Here is a 16,811-nt window from a genome sequence, read left to right on the forward strand (position 1 = left end):
GCCCACAGTGGGAGCCCAGTCACGACTGGTGGGAGGCATAGATGGATGCTCATAGACCCACCTGTGACACTTCTTGTGGTTCTGGAGCCTGCCTTGGGTGGTGGGGTGGGGAGCAGTGGGGGGCTTGGGAGCTGGCCCACGGATCTCTCCAGGGGTCTGGGAGGACTGTCCAGGGAGTCGGACGCAGCTAAGGCTTGAGAGGGCTCGTCTGTGCTAGATGGGAGGCTGCTGGCGGCGTCTGCTTCTTCCTCTCTGGATGCTGACGACATCTTGGCTGGTTCAAAGAGAAAACAGAGTACACAAACCACTGCTTCTCTGACTGGGGCAGGTGTGAAGACAGTGCGGGGGCTTTGGCTGGGTGGGCTTGTCATCATCGGACCGAGTACAGAGGGGTCACTTCCCATACACACGCAATTCCCAAGGAGCTCAACAATCAACAGAAACATCAGAAGCAGAGGCAGGAGGGAAGGAAGAGGGAGACAACTTCAAGAGTGTGGGTGACTCTGTCCCTTTTCCCCCTCAGCTGGTGGCACTGAGGCTCCCACCTCACCTGGGGTTGCTGGTCACCAACACAGGCTCTGGAATCAGACCCGAGCTGGCCCTGCACTTTCTCTGTGCCCTCGGATGAGTTACTGACCTCCTGTGTCTCCATTTACCATGGATGACGTTGGAGTAACAGCCAGAGTCCCTCCCAGGATTGCTGTGAGGTTTAACCAAGAAGCAACAACGAGATGCATGTCTAGCACATTGCAGACCTTCAAATTCCTGAGCTATTGATTTTCTGTGCCTGGTTTTCCACAGCCCTGCCCTGGGCGAGCCTGTGAGCTGAGTGGTGAGGGGGAAGCAGGGGGGTTAGCTTTGAGGAAGAGTCAGCCAGCCCAGAGCCCCCTATCCCTCTTTTATCCAGCTGCTGGTCAGGTTCCTCCTGCTCCAAGAGCACTGCCTGTCCACCCCTGTGCCTTCGCCCCACCCATCAACCCTCTCCTTTCCCCCTTCTGTTTCTCCAGCTCAGGTTCCACCATCCGTCCCTCAACCACCATCTCACCAACAGCCCTCAAGCCCTCTGCCACACTTCCTTTACACTTAGCTAATTGGGAAAAACCCATCTCTGGATGCAGCCTCCATCTTTTGGCTCCTGTCACTGTGGAGCGCTGCGGAAGAAAGACAGTGACACGGGAGCCACTGTCCTGGCATCTCAGGACCCCCTCGCTCCACGCCCTTGGCTCTGCTCCATCCTGCAGTCACTTAGCTTCAGACCTTCTCTGTGTCTCACCTACCTCCACAGTTTCTTAGTCCCTCCTCCCTTACAGCCTCACCTCCAGATTTATAGAGGAAACTGAGGTCATCAGACCAAGGGGTGCGGGGGAGCTCAAACACAAACCTACCATCCCTGATATACCATTCCTCCTCCCCTGACACAAGAAGAGAGGCGGCTTCCCATCTCCACCTTGGGACCCCAGCCTCCCTACCCTCTCAGACCACATACCAGGTGCCCAGCCCTGGGGCAAAGCATTGCCCCTCATCATGTAATTTCATCTTTGCAACCACCTATGAGTGAAGAGCCTAACTCACTCTGCAAAGCTGGCCCCCTACAAAGTCACTGTGTAGGAGTTACCCATCAGTCAGGGAGTATTCCTAGCAGGGAAGGGTGCTGTCCGTGGTGCTGACTGAGGCAGGCCTGATCCTGTCCGCACAAATCTCCGAAACTGTAGAAGGGACACTGCATGTCCCATACACCCCACTGTCATCACCATTTCCATTTTCTTATTGTCCCTGTTGGAAGCTGAAGACCTGGCCGGCCAGACCTTCTCCCTTGTGAAGCTCATGGAGATGCAGAAGGGCTGGGCCTCCCAAATCCTGATGATCAAGATCTGAGAAAAGAAACGTCCCCTTCCCACCCACTGCAGATGTCAGTCAGGTTTGCATCACTGAGAACAGCTGTTATAGCCTGATCCTCACTTTATGTCCTGTATGGATATGCACGTGAAAACACTACAATTTTATTATTATTACATATGCCTTATTTAGCTGTTAACTTGAAATTTTTTTAATTGGAGGAAGAATGCTTTATAATGTTGTCTTGGTTTCTGCCATACAACAATGTGGTTCAGTCACAGTTTATATATATATATACACACACACGTATATACATATATACATACATACATATATATATATATACACACCAGATATATATATCTCCCCTCCCTGTTGAACCTCACTTCCCCCATCCCACCCCTCCAAGTCATCACAGAGAGCCAGGCCAGGCACCCTGTGTTATAGAGCAGCTTCCCACTAGCTATCTGGGCTTCCCTAATGGTCCAGCAATAAAGAATCCGTCTGCCAGTGCAGGAGATGTGAGTTGGATCCCTGGGTGGAGAAGATCCCCTGGAGGAGGAAATGGCAACCCACTGCAGTATTCTTGCCTGGAGAATTCCATGGACAGAGGAGACTGGGAGACTACCGTCCATGGCATTGCAGAGAGTGGGACGTGACTGGGCACGCATGCACACGGCACTGCTGGTCTGTTTTGCACATCCCAGTGTATACATGACAATGCTGCTCGCTCACCTTGCCCCACCCCTCCTCCCCCTGCTGTGTTCACAACCCTGTTCTCTCCTTGTGTATCTCCATTCCTTCCCTGAAAATAGGCTCACCAGTACCGTTTTTCTAGATTCTCTCTCTGTGTGTGTATACACATACATACATAAATGCATAATATTTGTTTTTCTCTGACTGTACTTCAAGCTGTATAATAGGTTCTAGGGTCATCCACCACACTGCGACTGACTCAGTAGAACTGTCCTCAAAAGTATGATTTGTTCATAGATTTTTTTTAAGACTCCTAGACTTCAAGACCATTGTTATATCCTACAAACTGTTACCTGTTACTTCTAAAAGTCTACAATTCTGATTGTTTCAGTGAAAAAGTTTCACAAAAATATGAAAAAACATTTTCTGCTTCTGGGTAAAAACAGACGTGTGGTTTCCTGTTGAGCCAGAGGCAAGTGAGAGCTCCACATGGGCAGCAGCCCTGTGACTGTGTTGGGTCTCCTGGTCTGTGTAAATCAGTGCAGGGCAGTGGACCCTGATTCCTGAGAGGCCATGCTCCTTGCCCAGGCCCTCAGCGGCCATGCTTGCAGACGGAAGCACCAGCAGATGGGCTGGCATGAGCCTGGAGGACTAGTTCCAGGCTTGGTTCCTACCCTCTGAGCACCCAGCATGCTCCCCATGTCACAGTTTCAGGGGAGACAGGTGACAGAGGAATGACTCACCTGACCTCAGGCCCCCCACTCTTCCACATCCATCCTTCTCCTCTGTTGTGATCGACTTATTCAAGAAGCATGACCTTGGTCTCCAATCGCTAAACCTGTTTCCTCAGCTGTATAAAATACCTGCTGCTGCCCACCACCAGGGAGGGAGGGAGACTTCCATGAGATCACAGAGCAGTTGTGAGAAGCAGTTCAGAACTTTGGACAGTTACAAGCCACTCTGCTAGGGAGAAAAGCATTTTGGAACATCAGCCATGGGCTCCATCCACCAGATGCTGTGAGACAACCGGACTGTCTCCAGACGCTGCCCAGTGTCCCCTCCAGAGGGACACCCAAGGCTTGAGAGCCCCTGCTTGAGGCAGACACTACTCAGACTTCCGAGGAGATGCTCTGTGGGGTCTTGTGGAGAGGGCGGCCCCTCCTGACACCCACAGCTGTTTGATATTAAGTCCCCCGGGTCCTGTCACCATGGAAACTCCAACAGGCCAGTTTCTCCCTCTGGGCCTTGGTCTCCTCACTGGAAATATGGACAAGGTGGGCATGTCTGAACTGGGTTCCACAGGTTCCCTTGGGAGGGTCACCGAGAGGAGGGTTAGCAAGGAGACAGAGCAGGTCAGGGTCCCCACACCCTTGTTGGCCAGAACAAGTCTACTTGGCTGTCTCAGCAGAGTCCTCCCACCTCTGTGGCTCCTGGACACCATGTCCCCTGGTGCCCTCCTGCCACACTGGCCTCACCTGCTCAGCCTCTCTCAGGCTCCTCCGGACTGCCCCAGCACTAAGCCCACGGTCCTCTTCTCCTTAACTCCCTCTCTCATCTAATTCTCTCCTTCAGTCCTCTGGCTTCAGAATCCATCCCATCTCTGTCAACCCTTGACCCTTTCCCAGTGCTTCAGACTCATCCATTATTAGCCACTCTGATACCTGTGTCTGGAGGTCAACATCACAGTGAAACACAGGCAAACCCATCTCCTGATTTCCCAGGAGAAACCACCCCCCTACTCCCTCTTCTCTCTCGCTTACCCATCCACCCATCTCACAAGTGTCTTTGCCGAGGCACCCTCCTAGGAGCTGTGGACAATGACACTGATCGAGACAGAACCCCACCTTCACCAGACTCAGCTCATGGTCCCCTAGCCGTCCAGCCAGACTAGACACAACGCTCCGTCCCTCTCCTGTCCTCCTCACCATCCAATTCATGAACACATCTTGGGCACACTACTTCCAAAACAGTTCTCAGAAATAGTCCTCTCAGTGTCAGCCACTCCAGCCTCTGCCTGGACCTCAGCAGTGGCCTTCAAGCTCCTTTCCTCCAGCCCATGATGCCCCAAATCGAGTCTCTAAAGAAGAGGGTGGCAAACTGTTGTATAAAGGGCTTTGGCTTTGCAAGTTATAAGGTCTCATGAATGGCAACCCACTCCAGTATTCTTGCCTGGAGAATCCCACAGATGGAGGAACCTGGTGGGCTACAGGGCTATAGCCCATAGGGTTGCAGAGTCAGACAAGACTGAGTGACTAACACTTTCATATCATGGCCCAAACCTATTGTCTAAAATAGGGGCAGTAAACTTCTCTGTAAAGGGCTCAGCTTTATATCTTGTAAGGTCTCTTGGTGCAGAAAATTCTGCTGGCGGACACAAACAGCAAACTCGCCTGGCTGCCCACCTAAGTGGATGTGGGGCCTCGTGTCACCTCAGTGTTGCCCAGGAGACCTTTCTCAGATGATGGAAATGCTTCCGCCTTCTCTGCTACAGCAGCTGCACTGGCCAGTTAGCACCTGACCAGTGGCTGATGGAACAGGAGAACTGGATTTTTAAATTGCTTTTGGTTTAAATTCAGATAAATCACCACGCAGCTAGTGGACAGGGTGGCTCTGGATTTCTGGGAGTCAATGGCCACAGCCCTTCAACCAGAGAGATCTCAGGATAAGCTTCCAGCAGACCCGTGGAGGTCCCCTCACGCCACCGGCCCAAGGTGGAATGTAGGTCCTCCATGTGCTCTTAGGGATCTGGGATTCAACACACCAGGCACTTGCACCCCAAATGTCCTGTGATTCTCTCCTCAAAACTCATCACACATTGAGTCCTCACACCCCAACCAGTCTGAAGGGTCCTAGTCTGGGGAACTTGTATCTCAGCACCTCCTCTCGAAATCAGCATCTTCCTTCGCACCCCATGTGAGCGTGCAGCTACCACTGTACTCCAGAATACTGTGACGCCGAAACATTAACATCTCAAGGGCTGTGTCGATTGTTTTTTTTTTAATGTAAAAGCGGATGTCAGCTTTGCATGTTCTCTGCATTTGGAATTCCTTCGCGGCATTTGGGACACCTTCAGGGTGTCCCTTCCTGCTCTGACCAGCAGAGGTCGCTGCTCACCCACCGAGCTCCCAGCCAAAGTTCTGCCTGGGACATGCTGAAGGGGAGGGGCGGGGGGCGCTTGCTTTATAACCTGTTATCACCCACCAGAGATGTTCTGAGACTGAGACAGACCAGCCTGAGAGGAGGACTGGGTGGGCTGGGGGGACAGCTGCTGTGGTCAGTTTCAGTGAACCCCAGTGACAACCTGCATGCTTGGACATGGGCGAGGAGACTAGCCAACTCCCAGAAAAGAAGTTCCACAGCTCGGGCCAAGCAGTGGACATCGGTGACGTATGGACACCTGCTGAGAGGCTGGTGTTGGGTAGAGGGAGGGTGCTATCTCTGCCTGGTCACCAGGTTCATGGTGCCAGCCCACGAGCTGATTGTACAGACAAAGGCAGGCTGGGTCTGACCTATAGCCAGCAATCTGCTGACCCTCTTCTAGATGACAGAATCACCCACATTCCAGAACATGCCAGAAGCACAGCAAAGTCTGGCTATAGTTGGGGCTGTTGAATGTTATAGCTAAGAGCATGTCTGGGAATCAAATCCCAGCTTCACCACAGATGTGCTCTGTGGCGTCAGGGAAGTGACTTAATCTCTCTGGTCCATCTTAAAAAAAAGGAAGACTTCCCTACAGCTGACTCAGGCTGGTGTTTGGCAGAAACCAACGCAATATTGTAAAGCAGTTATCCTTCGATTAAAAATAAGTAAATTTAATTTTTACAAAATGGGGGCCTTCCCTGGTAGTAAAATGAGAAAGGATTCTCCTCGTAATGCAGAGGACGCAGGTTCACCCCTGGTCAGGGACCTGAGAGCTCACATGCCACGGGGCAACTCAGCCTGTGCACCGCAGCCACTGAGCCCATGAACTCTAAAGCCTCTGCAACAAGAGAAGCTGCTGCAAGGAGCCCCAGCACCGCAACTGAGAGGAGCCCCGACTCACCGCAAACAGAGAAAAGCCTGAACGCAGCAATGAAGACTCAGCACAACCAAAAATAAAATGAAAATTTTAAAAATGGGGCCAAGATAATCCAGCACAGAGAACATGCTCACTGAATGCCACTTTTCCTTTAAGTTTGTGTACTCACGGGAACACCAGCGCTCAGCCCCAGTCCCACAGAATACTGTCCCACTTAACATCAAAACAACGGGTCCTCCTGGGATTTTTGAAGAATGTTCTATGGCTGATACCATACCATCCACACAAAACCAGGAATCACCCCAAACACAAAAGCCCAAAGCCAACCCAAATCACTGAATCCAATCTTCTCAGCTCCCAGCCACAGTGACCATGCGGGAACAAGGGCCCAGTGGGCATGGACTTTGATGGCTGAAAAGCAGCTAGCTACACACGTGGATCTTTGTAAATGCTCCTGAGTTTTAAGTCCAGGCAATGTTGGAAGTGGTGAGTTTAAGGTCTCTGCATTAGATTTCAGTCCACTCCTCATTGAAGGGGCTTTGCTCAAGGTCAGGCTTCCAGAAGAGACTGGAGCTGCAGTCCTGGTCCGTGTTCTCGGTGCAAGATTTGTGACCTACAGGGCTGCCAGAGACCCGGGGGAGTCCCCATTCTAAGCAAAACTCAGGTGCACCTACACCTCCAAAGACGCGTGCTGTTAGTGTCAGGGCCTCTGCGGGGCGATGGCAAGCAGCCCAACACCAGGAGTTAATGCATCGCCTTCCCCCAAAGGGCTACTTTCCCACAGTGTATGTGTGTGTGCTCAGCTGTGTCTGACTCTTTGTGACCCCATGGACTGTAGCCTGCCAGGCTCCTCTGTCCATGGGGTTCTCCAGGCAAGAACAGTGGAGTGGGTTGCCATGCCTTTCTCCAGGGGATCTTCCCAACTCAGGGGCTGAACCCTCACCTCTTACATCTTCTGCATTGGCAGGCAGATTCTTTACCACTAGCGCCACCACAAAGATGACGACAAAAGCGATGCCGACGACCCCTGGCGGCAGCAAACGCTGGGAGAGCGCTCAGTCTGAGTGACAACTGAGCCAAGTGGTTTCACCTTAGCAACCCCAAGAAGCGTGTGCCACATGACCCCACCTATGGTTGACGACACAGCTTCAGAGAAGATAAGTGACTTGTCCACAGTCACACAGCTTGGTGAGGAATCCAGTCACATCTCAAACCCAGGTCAGGCTGAAGTCAAAGAATTGCTCTCAAGTTTCTAGTTCTATACCCTTGGAGCTTCCCTGGTGGCTCAAAGGTAAAGAATCTGCCTGCAGTTCAGGAGACACGGGCTTGATCCCTGGGTAGAAAAGATACCCTGGAGGAGAAAATAGCAACCCATTCTAGTATTCTTGCCTGGGGAATTCCATGGATAGAGGAGCCTGGTGCACTACAGCCCACAGGGTCACAAAGAGTCAGACACGACTGAGCAACTAAAACAACAGCAAACCCCTTGGATGAGTTACCTGTGTGCCCCCTTCTCATCAATAAGTGGGAGGGGGCAACAGCATCAGTTATCTGGGTGTTCTTCCAGGGCTCCACGTGCCAACATACGTGACAGCGCTTAGAATGGCATCATGCACACAAGCAGCCAAGTGTGTTAGCTCTTCTGATGCCAGCGTAACGATAAAGATCAGTAGCTGCTGATACTCTAACCACACCTCAAAGGAACGAGCCAGCCCTGCTTCCTCTAAGCACAACCTTCCACCAAGGCTGCTGCCCATTGTGGGCCGGGACCCTTGTCCCACCCAGGTCAACAGTCATCCTCAGAGCAGCTCGACCCCAGTGTCCAGTTAATACCTGCATCGTCAGCATGGTTATCCGAGGCCAGCGGCTCATCCAGGGAGGCCTGGTCTGTCCCTGTGGCCAAAGGGCTTCCCGGCGGGGCTTCCTCTGAAGTCAGCGGCTCCTGCCGGGGTGTGGAGGGTTCGCTCTGTGCAGCGCGGGGCTCTCCGTCGGGACTGCATGCTTTGTTCTCAGCATCTGCAAGAATGTCAGCTATCAGCCAAGTCTGACTCCCTTCCTACCGGCTCTCATTCACACAAGGTGACTTCCTGGAAGAACGCCATCCCGGGCTGGAGTCGTACCCTGCATTGCTCCCACACACCTTGGGAATTCTTCTCCAACTCCACTGTCTTCCTAGGGCAGCACCAAGCATCACAGCACACCTGCCCTGGCCTCTGCCTGCACCACTTCCAACCTACATCTGAGCCTCTGTGGTGCCCCTGTCCCACCAGCCAAGGCCACCCAGACAGGGGATGACAAGCGCCGATTGCTGTGCATCCCCAAGGTGCTAGGTTGTTACCATCGTGGCTATAAATAACCTTCCACTTTAGCACCCCCTTCCTACCATTTGGTCCCCAACACACAAATGCTTCTCATTTGTCAGATCTGACATTGTGCCAACCCCGGAAATCTGGAGGTTAACAAGACAATCCTTACCTACCTCCCACAGGAGGCTTAAACTCTGGGCGGCCACACGTGGCATCACCAGCCCAGGAACAGGGCACAGCCCAGGGCTAAGCAGGAATCAGGGAGTCCTTGGTCGAGACAGTGGCCATCCCAGGATGGAGGATACCAAACTCCTAGCAGGACACCTCAAGAAGGATCAGCACCGCCCCTTGCTTGGGGCTCAGTGGCTGGCGCCTTTGAGGGTCTGGCCCTTGCCTGGTTGATTGCCCCCATGGGGTCCTATCAGCGTTGAGGGGCTTGATGCTCTGGAGCATAATGACTGACTGGTCTAGGTATAAGAACCACACAGCGCAGGTCCAGGCTGGAGGCTCAGCCAGTCAATCATGGTCAGCTCTGAGATCAGCTCCTGGCTCTGGGCTCGTGGCACCCACACAGACCCCTGCACAACCTAATCCCCACAGCCAGTTCATCCAGGCCACCATGGGGCAGGGTGTCAATGTAACCTGTGCACATCCAGAGGGCTGGCCTGCTCAGCACAGTGCGGGGGGCGGGGGGACGGCCTGGCTTGGAGAACACGGAGGCGGGTGGAGGGGGAGGAGAGATTGATTTCAGAACCGGGGGTCCGCTGCCCACGTCAGTCCTGATTCTTACCTGCTGTCAGGTGGCAGTGCCCCTTCCATTCCCCTAGGTGTCCCGGTGTGAGAAAAAGCATAAGGTTTCCCTCTCCACCCATCCACTCCCTGCCTCCAGTTCCTGTGCCCAGGCAGCAAATGGCTCCAGCCCCCAGCTTCCACTTCTGTAGAATGGGGCTAACAACTCCTTGCTTCAGAGAAGTCAGTGCAAGGATTCAGTGAAGTGCTGTCTATAAAACGTCTGACATAAAGCAGACACCATGCATGTGCTTTCGTTACCCTCATTGCTGTTGTTGAAGGGGACGAGGGAGAGGGTGACGAGGGCGATGGTCTGGCCACTTGGCCTGGGCCCCTCTGCCCATGTGGCATCAACAGGCTCCCTGAACAGATCCCTCCCCAACCCAGGACCCAGGCCAGGACCGTGACAAGACCCTCGAGGGACATACGCTTGTCATCACTGTTGTTCATCTTCCCCCTGCTGCATGTCCCCTCAGGGGAGGTGGGTGGAGAGGGCAGAAAAGACAGAAGTCTGAAGATCTGGGGCCCATAAGATGCCATCTGTGCAGCCATGTCACCCAGTTGGGGGCAGGGTCTAGACCAGGTATTGGCAACCTTTCCCCAGAAAAGAGAAGTGGCCAGTATTTGTATTTTAGACCTTCTGGGCCACAGGCCGCAAGATCCCTGCTCCATACTCCTTTTTAACTTTTACGAAAATCCTTAAAGTTTAAAATCATTTTAAGCTCAAGGGGCTTTACAAAAACAGATCCTCAGCCAGATCTGAGCAGCAGTCAACCAACCCCACTCCAGAAAAACCAAGACACAAGCCAAGAGAACCTGCCCAGTGGACACAATTAGAGGTCACCAAGCTCAGAACTATAGCATCTTGGACCCTCTCTCCTGACGAGTGTACACACACCTGACGCACAGCTGTGATGGTCCCTGCTACCAGCTTACTTATCCACTGGTTACAGGTGACAGCCAGCACTGACTGAGGCTTTGCAGGGCTGTAGGCACTCCGCTGGCACCATCTCACCTGAGCGTCATAGCCCCCCACCCCTTTAGGTCCTTTATAGATGGGGACCCCAAATTTTAGAAGCGGTGGCTCATTTGCTGCTGGTGATGATCCCTGCTAATAATAAAGGCATCTCCATCCTCCTCATCAATAAAATGGTCAGAACGCTGAACCTGAAAGAGACCCAAAGGTCCCCACCCTCCACAGGGCTCAAGAAATGCTGCGCCCCAACACATAGTTCTGGGGCTCCTCCACCTGCTTCTATGGCTTAGCAGGCTTGCACGACTCTTTTGGGCTGTGCTCAGAGCTCCGGCTCATAATCATGTTCAATGAAAAGTTACAGTTCTCAAAATAGCCCGGGTGGCAGGGTCGTTGCTAAGCAACGCTGGGGGGTGGGGAAGCTGCGGGCAGCTGGCCCCCTGCTCCCCTCACTGTACATCGGTGCTCTGTCCCCGCCAGGCCCTTCCAAGGGCGGCAGAGGGGAGCACGAGCCGGGGTCACTCACAGAGCAACCACGGAGAGAGGGAACACGCCACAAACATGCAACACGCACCGTGCAAGCACACGCATGCATGCACACACACAGAGACACTGCCCCCGGCATTCCTGCCAGACTTGACACCGGCAACTGCCCCAAGAGAAGGACCTCGCAGCCTCTCGGGTCACCTGAACACAGCACAGGGGCAACCATCACCTCCTTCTCAGACCACTGATGCAGAATGAAACTTCTTAAATCATTTAAGACAAAGCCAAGAGGACACACACTGGAGGATCGGGGAATGCCACTCAGAAGCACACAGAGCAACTGGACAGAGACGCAGGGGTACTCCTGTCCTTACTCAATGTGCTTGGACCGGGGGTCCCCATGTGGGGCTGGGATGCCAGCCAGCCCTTGCCTGACACAGACACGTCATCAGCCAAAGCAGTGAAGACAGAGTGAGGGAAATGTCAGCTCCTCACCCCAGGCGGACCCGGTCCCATCTCACGAGTCTCCTAGCAATGCCAACAGGGTCCTTCCTGGATCCGGCAGATTCTTAGAGCTTCAGGAACCAAGGCGAGCTCAGAGGGGTTCACACAAAGCACGTGTTCACAGTATCACAAAATAACACACCACCCCCCTCACCAGGAGCGGGGAGGGCAAACCCACTCGCTGGACATAGGCTTGTCTTGGGGACGCACAGGCACCCCTGCAGGCCCGTCCATGGCCAGCTCATGCTGCCATGATCCTGATTGCCTTGCAGGCAAACTCTGGAGCTGGGGGCATGTACATGTGAGTGCACACCTGTGCAGGGCCGAGGACCTTCCTGGGTTTGCCTGGCCAAGGGGATCCCAGCGCAAGTTCCTGTGGCTGTGAAGGACTCCAGGCCACTCTGGGCCCCTGGGTGACTATCACAGGCTCACTTGGCCTCCCAGGTGCCGCCCAGTGTTAAGTCCATGCTGGGGTGGGGGTGGCTGGCCACAGTGGGGTACTTCTGGCAACAAAGCTCCTGGCTACTACCAGCCCAGTTGGGCGGGTGGGGAGGGAGGGGCAGGGAAGGCCATCTCTGAATTGTGTGGGAGGTGGATGGTTCAACTCGCGAGGCCACAGATTCTTATCAGTCCAGCAGGAACTGCGCTGTCCCAACTGCAGGACAAATTAGGGACAGACCAGGCCTGACCAAGAGCTGGACCTCACCTGCAGTGGGTACAGGCATTTTCTGAACAAGCACAGGACTGAAACAATCGGCCCAACAGGCATTTACCCCCGGAGGCTGCAGCCAAGCATTCTCAAGTTGCCTCTCATCACTGTATGTTCAGTACACAGTCGGCGCAGAGTTTAAGGGGTACGAGTGGGCACTGAGCTCACATCCCTGCCCCCTCTCCCTGACCCAGGTCCCTTCCTGGGACAACCCCTGCTGCCAGACTTCTCACACACGCCCCCCAACCAGTGACATGCCCCCAACCAGCAATGCCCCACAGCAACACCCCAGCAGGCTCACCCCAGACTCTGCCCACTCACCCTGTGGCTTCCTGGGGCCCCGGAGGAGCCTGTCACCCAGCCACTTCCTGGGGAGTCTTGTTCTCTTGGCTCTGTCCACGTTGGAGGAAGAGGCAGGAGGGCGCTAGGCCCTGCACGATGCCAGACTCTCTCCCTTTCCCCATTCCTGACCTCCCCGCTTCCCCACCCACCTTCTCTCAGCAGCTCCTTCTTGAGGTGCCTGCTCTCTTCCCCCATGGGGTCCTGCACGGGCTGCTCCATGGGGCTGGAAGACGCTACCCAATTCCCTATCGCTCTCCGTGTCTCGCTGTTGGCGGCACCAACATTAGAGCCAGCTGGGGAGGTTTATAAAGCAGGACGCCTAAGCCCCGCCCCCAGCGCCTTGGACAGCAGGGCTCCCAGGTGACCCTAATTGTAGCAAGTTCGAGAAGCAGCCTGTTGACTCCTGCCACCTTTGGCCCCTCCAGCATCAGCCCTGCTCACATCTTCCATGAGCTCCGTGCCTCTCGTTCACCACACTCAGCTCAGCTGTGACTGTATGTTGACTTGTGGGATTACCCAATCTTTGTTCCCCGCCAGACTGTCAGGCTCTCTGGTAGCTCGAACAGTAAAGCATCCACCTGCTAATGTAGATAGACCTGGGTTCGATCCCTGGGTGGGGAAGATCCCCAGGAGGAGAACACGGAAACCCACTCCAGTATTCTTGCTTGGAGAATCCCATGGACAGAGGAGACTGGTGGGCTACAGTCCATGGGGTCACAAAGGGTCGGACATGACTGTGCAACTGAATGACAACAATAAAATTAAAACAGTCCAGATTCCCATCTCAGCGATGACATTCTCCTAAATCTGAGACACAGACTAACCATTTAACATCTGAAAGTCCCAGGACTTGATACCAACGCTGCCCCCTACCCCCGCCCCCGCCTTTTTTCTTGTACCAGGCAAAGTTGGATTTTTAGCACTAATTTCCTACGTAGTTTTCCCTGAAAATAGTATCATCAAACTACTTTTCTTCTTAAATCCAAAGAACAGAGAGGATATGAGGGCCCTGCCTGAAGCAGACCATCTTATAAATCTGGATACACTGGCTCCATGGGCCCCCTTCCTATTTCCTGATGCCTGGGCCAAATTACCAAGACACTAGGAATATCTTAGTGTCTTATCTTGATATATATCTTAATATCTTACAGAGATAGGAATTCCATTTAGTCATGTGTCCTTGGGGAACTAGCTCCGTGAGGCTGAATTCTTTCAATCAAGGGGGCAAGAACTTGGTTCACCTCCAGAGACACTGGTAAGCAGCAGTGAGGTTTTCTGAGACACGCCCCCCCGCCCCCCATCCCTCCCCCCACCCCCGCCTCGCCGCTTTCCTACTCTTGCCAAGCTTCAGGGAACTAGAAAGCAAGAGGCTTAAGGTCAGAATCCAAGTCCTATGCCTCACACTATCACCAAGGGAGGAAGATGGGAGAACTCAAGCATTCTGCAAATTAGCTGTGATGGTGATAAAACTGGGTGTTTCTCAAAGACACAAATGCAGGCAACCACGCAGATGCTACGCTGAGCACTGTCTCTGCACCAGAGACTGAACAGCTCGGGGCCCTGCCTGCAGCTGCGTGGCCCAGGGCAGCCACCTCCCGGGCACTCCCATTCCTCATCTGGAGACAGGGCTAACACCACACCCAGTCCCGAGGATGCTGCGAGGACCAAAGGATGCAGGTGGACCCAGCACAGCGCTGGACGTACAGTCGACACTTAAGAAATGGCAGCTGCAGTCCTAGGTGGTCGTGGGGAATGAAGACTCAACAAATCAAGGATTAAACTATGAATGTGAGGAAACAAGAGTCACCGCCAGAACTCCAGAGGAATAGGGACAAACCACTAACTCCATCCACACCTGGCTGGGGTGGGAAGCAATCCCTTGTTCCCCAGGGCAAGTGGGTGTGCTCAGCTCGAGCCCGGGGAGTGGCTGACTCTTACACTCACAGAGGGGTCCTCAGAGGCAAGGGCTGAGCCATGGGTCCTGACTCGGAAAACTTCTCTAACCATGGAGGCCTCAGTCCAGTGCAGCCGCCACATCCGGACAGTGGACCCCTGAGACACTCCACCCTGAGGGATTTGCTGGGCCCCCAGGAGACCCCCAGCTGTGTTCCTGGGCCCAGCCCTGCCCAGCCCCACTTACCTTGCTCCATCATCTCCAGCAGCCCCTTCTTGATGAGGTCCTCCCGGCCCTGCCTGCCGGCCATCTTCTTCTCCAAGGCTGCACGTGACACAAACATCAGGTGAGTCCCAGGCTGAGCATCTCAGGCCCCACCCTGAGCCCCGGCCAAGGCCACCTCCAGTTCAGGAAGAGAGCGGCAAAGCAGCAGGCGACCGTGGGTCAGGGGGCTACCAGGCGGGGGTGCGGTCAGGAACCCACGCTCCCTTGCCAAGCAGTGTGCTGATCATGTACGGGAAAGCCGGGCCTTGGGGAGGTGAAGAGTTTTGTTTAAGGCAGTGGTTTCCTGGCTCACCTGAGAAGTGATGCCCCAAACACCGCCCTCCTCTAAGCTCTCACTGGCCATTCCTCAGCCGTATTTGCCTTCCCTTACCAACCCGGGGCCCTGTTCCCTCTCTGCCCTCGATGCTCTGGGGTGCATGTCTGTGGTTCTATACATCCTGGCTGCCCTTTTGTCTGTTCACAGATCAGCCTTCTGCACAACTGCCCCACTGGAGGCTCCTCCGATGAATCCCAGGTTCACCTTTTCAAAGACTGTGCCAGTCAAATAGGAAGGAGGCGGGCTGGCCCCTATTCCCCTCCACTGATTCTAATGTGCAGAAGGACCCTTGTCAAGTTCTTCTTCAGAATAGCCCTTTGGCCCTCCTCCCAGAGCAAAGCACTCCAACTTGCCCCCTCCCCTGCCTCTCCCCTCCCAGGGGCCAAGCTCACTTGCTTGATGAACTCCTTTTCCCCCTAACTGTCCAGAAACCAATTTGCCTATAGTAGAATGCAATTCCCAAATACAAACCCACATCATTCCTTAGACCCTCTCTTTAAAAGATGCAAAGTGCCAGCTATGAGCCTGGGTCACAAGGGGCCCTGAGTCCCCCACACGTGTGAGTGCTCTGCCTGATATAGGTTACAGCGGGGAATGGAACTGCCATCCAACCAGTGAAGCTTCAAGTCTAGTGGTCGATGACAAACAGATGATGACAAAGGAGTCACTGAATTTATTCAAAAATATTTACTGAGCACCTACTCTGTGGAGGCATGGGGGAGCGAGAGAGGCATGAGCTCTGCCTGTGGGCCAGCACTCTGGCACAGAGGACTCACATCTATTACAAGCAGGCCAGTGGCATCAACTAGAACCAGACAGCCCAGGACAGGGCATCCAGGGAACCCCGGTGGCCTCCTGAGGGCACTGACTCAGGGATGACTAGGAAAACCCCAAATGTATCAGCGAAGAGACATTTGGGGCAAAGGGAACTTAATTTCCAAGCCAAGTTCCAGGTGCCAGAAGTGTGGATAAAACGGAGTAATTGGGTTGCCATTTCCTTCTCCAGGGGATCTTCCTGACCCAGGGATGGAACCCAGGTCTCCTGCACTGAGGCAGATTCTTTATGGTCTGAGCCATCAGGGAAGCCCCATGGAACTCTGGCTTAGGGAGGGACAAGCAAAGAGGCTGCTGTCTAGCCCCAAAACAGGGGCAAGCAGAACCAGAGTTGGGTCTCTGAACTGAGGGACCTTGTCATCCGACCAGCACTGGGAGGTGCTCACGGGAGGCCGGCCTGGGTGCGGGACATCACGCATACTGGCTTGTGAGTCCTCCCGATGTAAGAGGCAGAGTAAGGGGCAGTACCCATATCTCAGGGACACTCATCCCCAGCAGGTACAGGCTGCAATGCCACTTCCAGACTTCAGGCTTTGAGAGCCACCTTCATGGTGTTGCCCAATCCCCACTCTGGCCAAACTACTGTCTGCTTTGTTTTTTCCCTTAAAATCATCTTTATTTTTACTTCATCTCATCCTGGCCAAGGATGCCTGTGAAATCAGGGATTTGATATGCTGAAGTAAATAACATCCCACACTTTGGGGGGGAAGGATGGCTTAGAATAAATAAATGAGAGGCAGCACTGTCTGCAGAATTCCAAATGCTCGATAAAGGACCCAGCGCTGGGGACGCAGGCCTGAAGCTGGGGGTGCTGCAGGTGTTC

At 53.9% G+C, this 16,811-nt stretch overlaps 1 protein-coding gene across 2 annotated transcripts in view; it reads right to left on the minus strand.

Moving 5' to 3' along the window:
- PHACTR3 (phosphatase and actin regulator 3) overlaps positions 1–16,811 on the minus strand; it is a 205,595-nt gene that overhangs the window by 70,146 nt on the left and 118,638 nt on the right. For both annotated transcript variants that reach the window (XM_018057603.1, XM_018057602.1), the window contains exons 3-5: positions 14,800–14,877; positions 8,384–8,566; positions 62–274 (exon numbers count right to left, since the gene is read on the minus strand). In XM_018057603.1, coding sequence (XP_017913092.1) covers positions 62–274; positions 8,384–8,566; positions 14,800–14,877 — 474 coding nt within the window. The remainder of the gene's footprint in view (positions 1–61; positions 275–8,383; positions 8,567–14,799; positions 14,878–16,811) is intronic.

The sequence above is a fragment of the Capra hircus genome, chromosome 13 (assembly GCF_001704415.2).
Source record: "Capra hircus breed San Clemente chromosome 13, ASM170441v1, whole genome shotgun sequence".
NCBI classification, from domain to species: Eukaryota; Metazoa; Chordata; class Mammalia; order Artiodactyla; family Bovidae; genus Capra; species Capra hircus.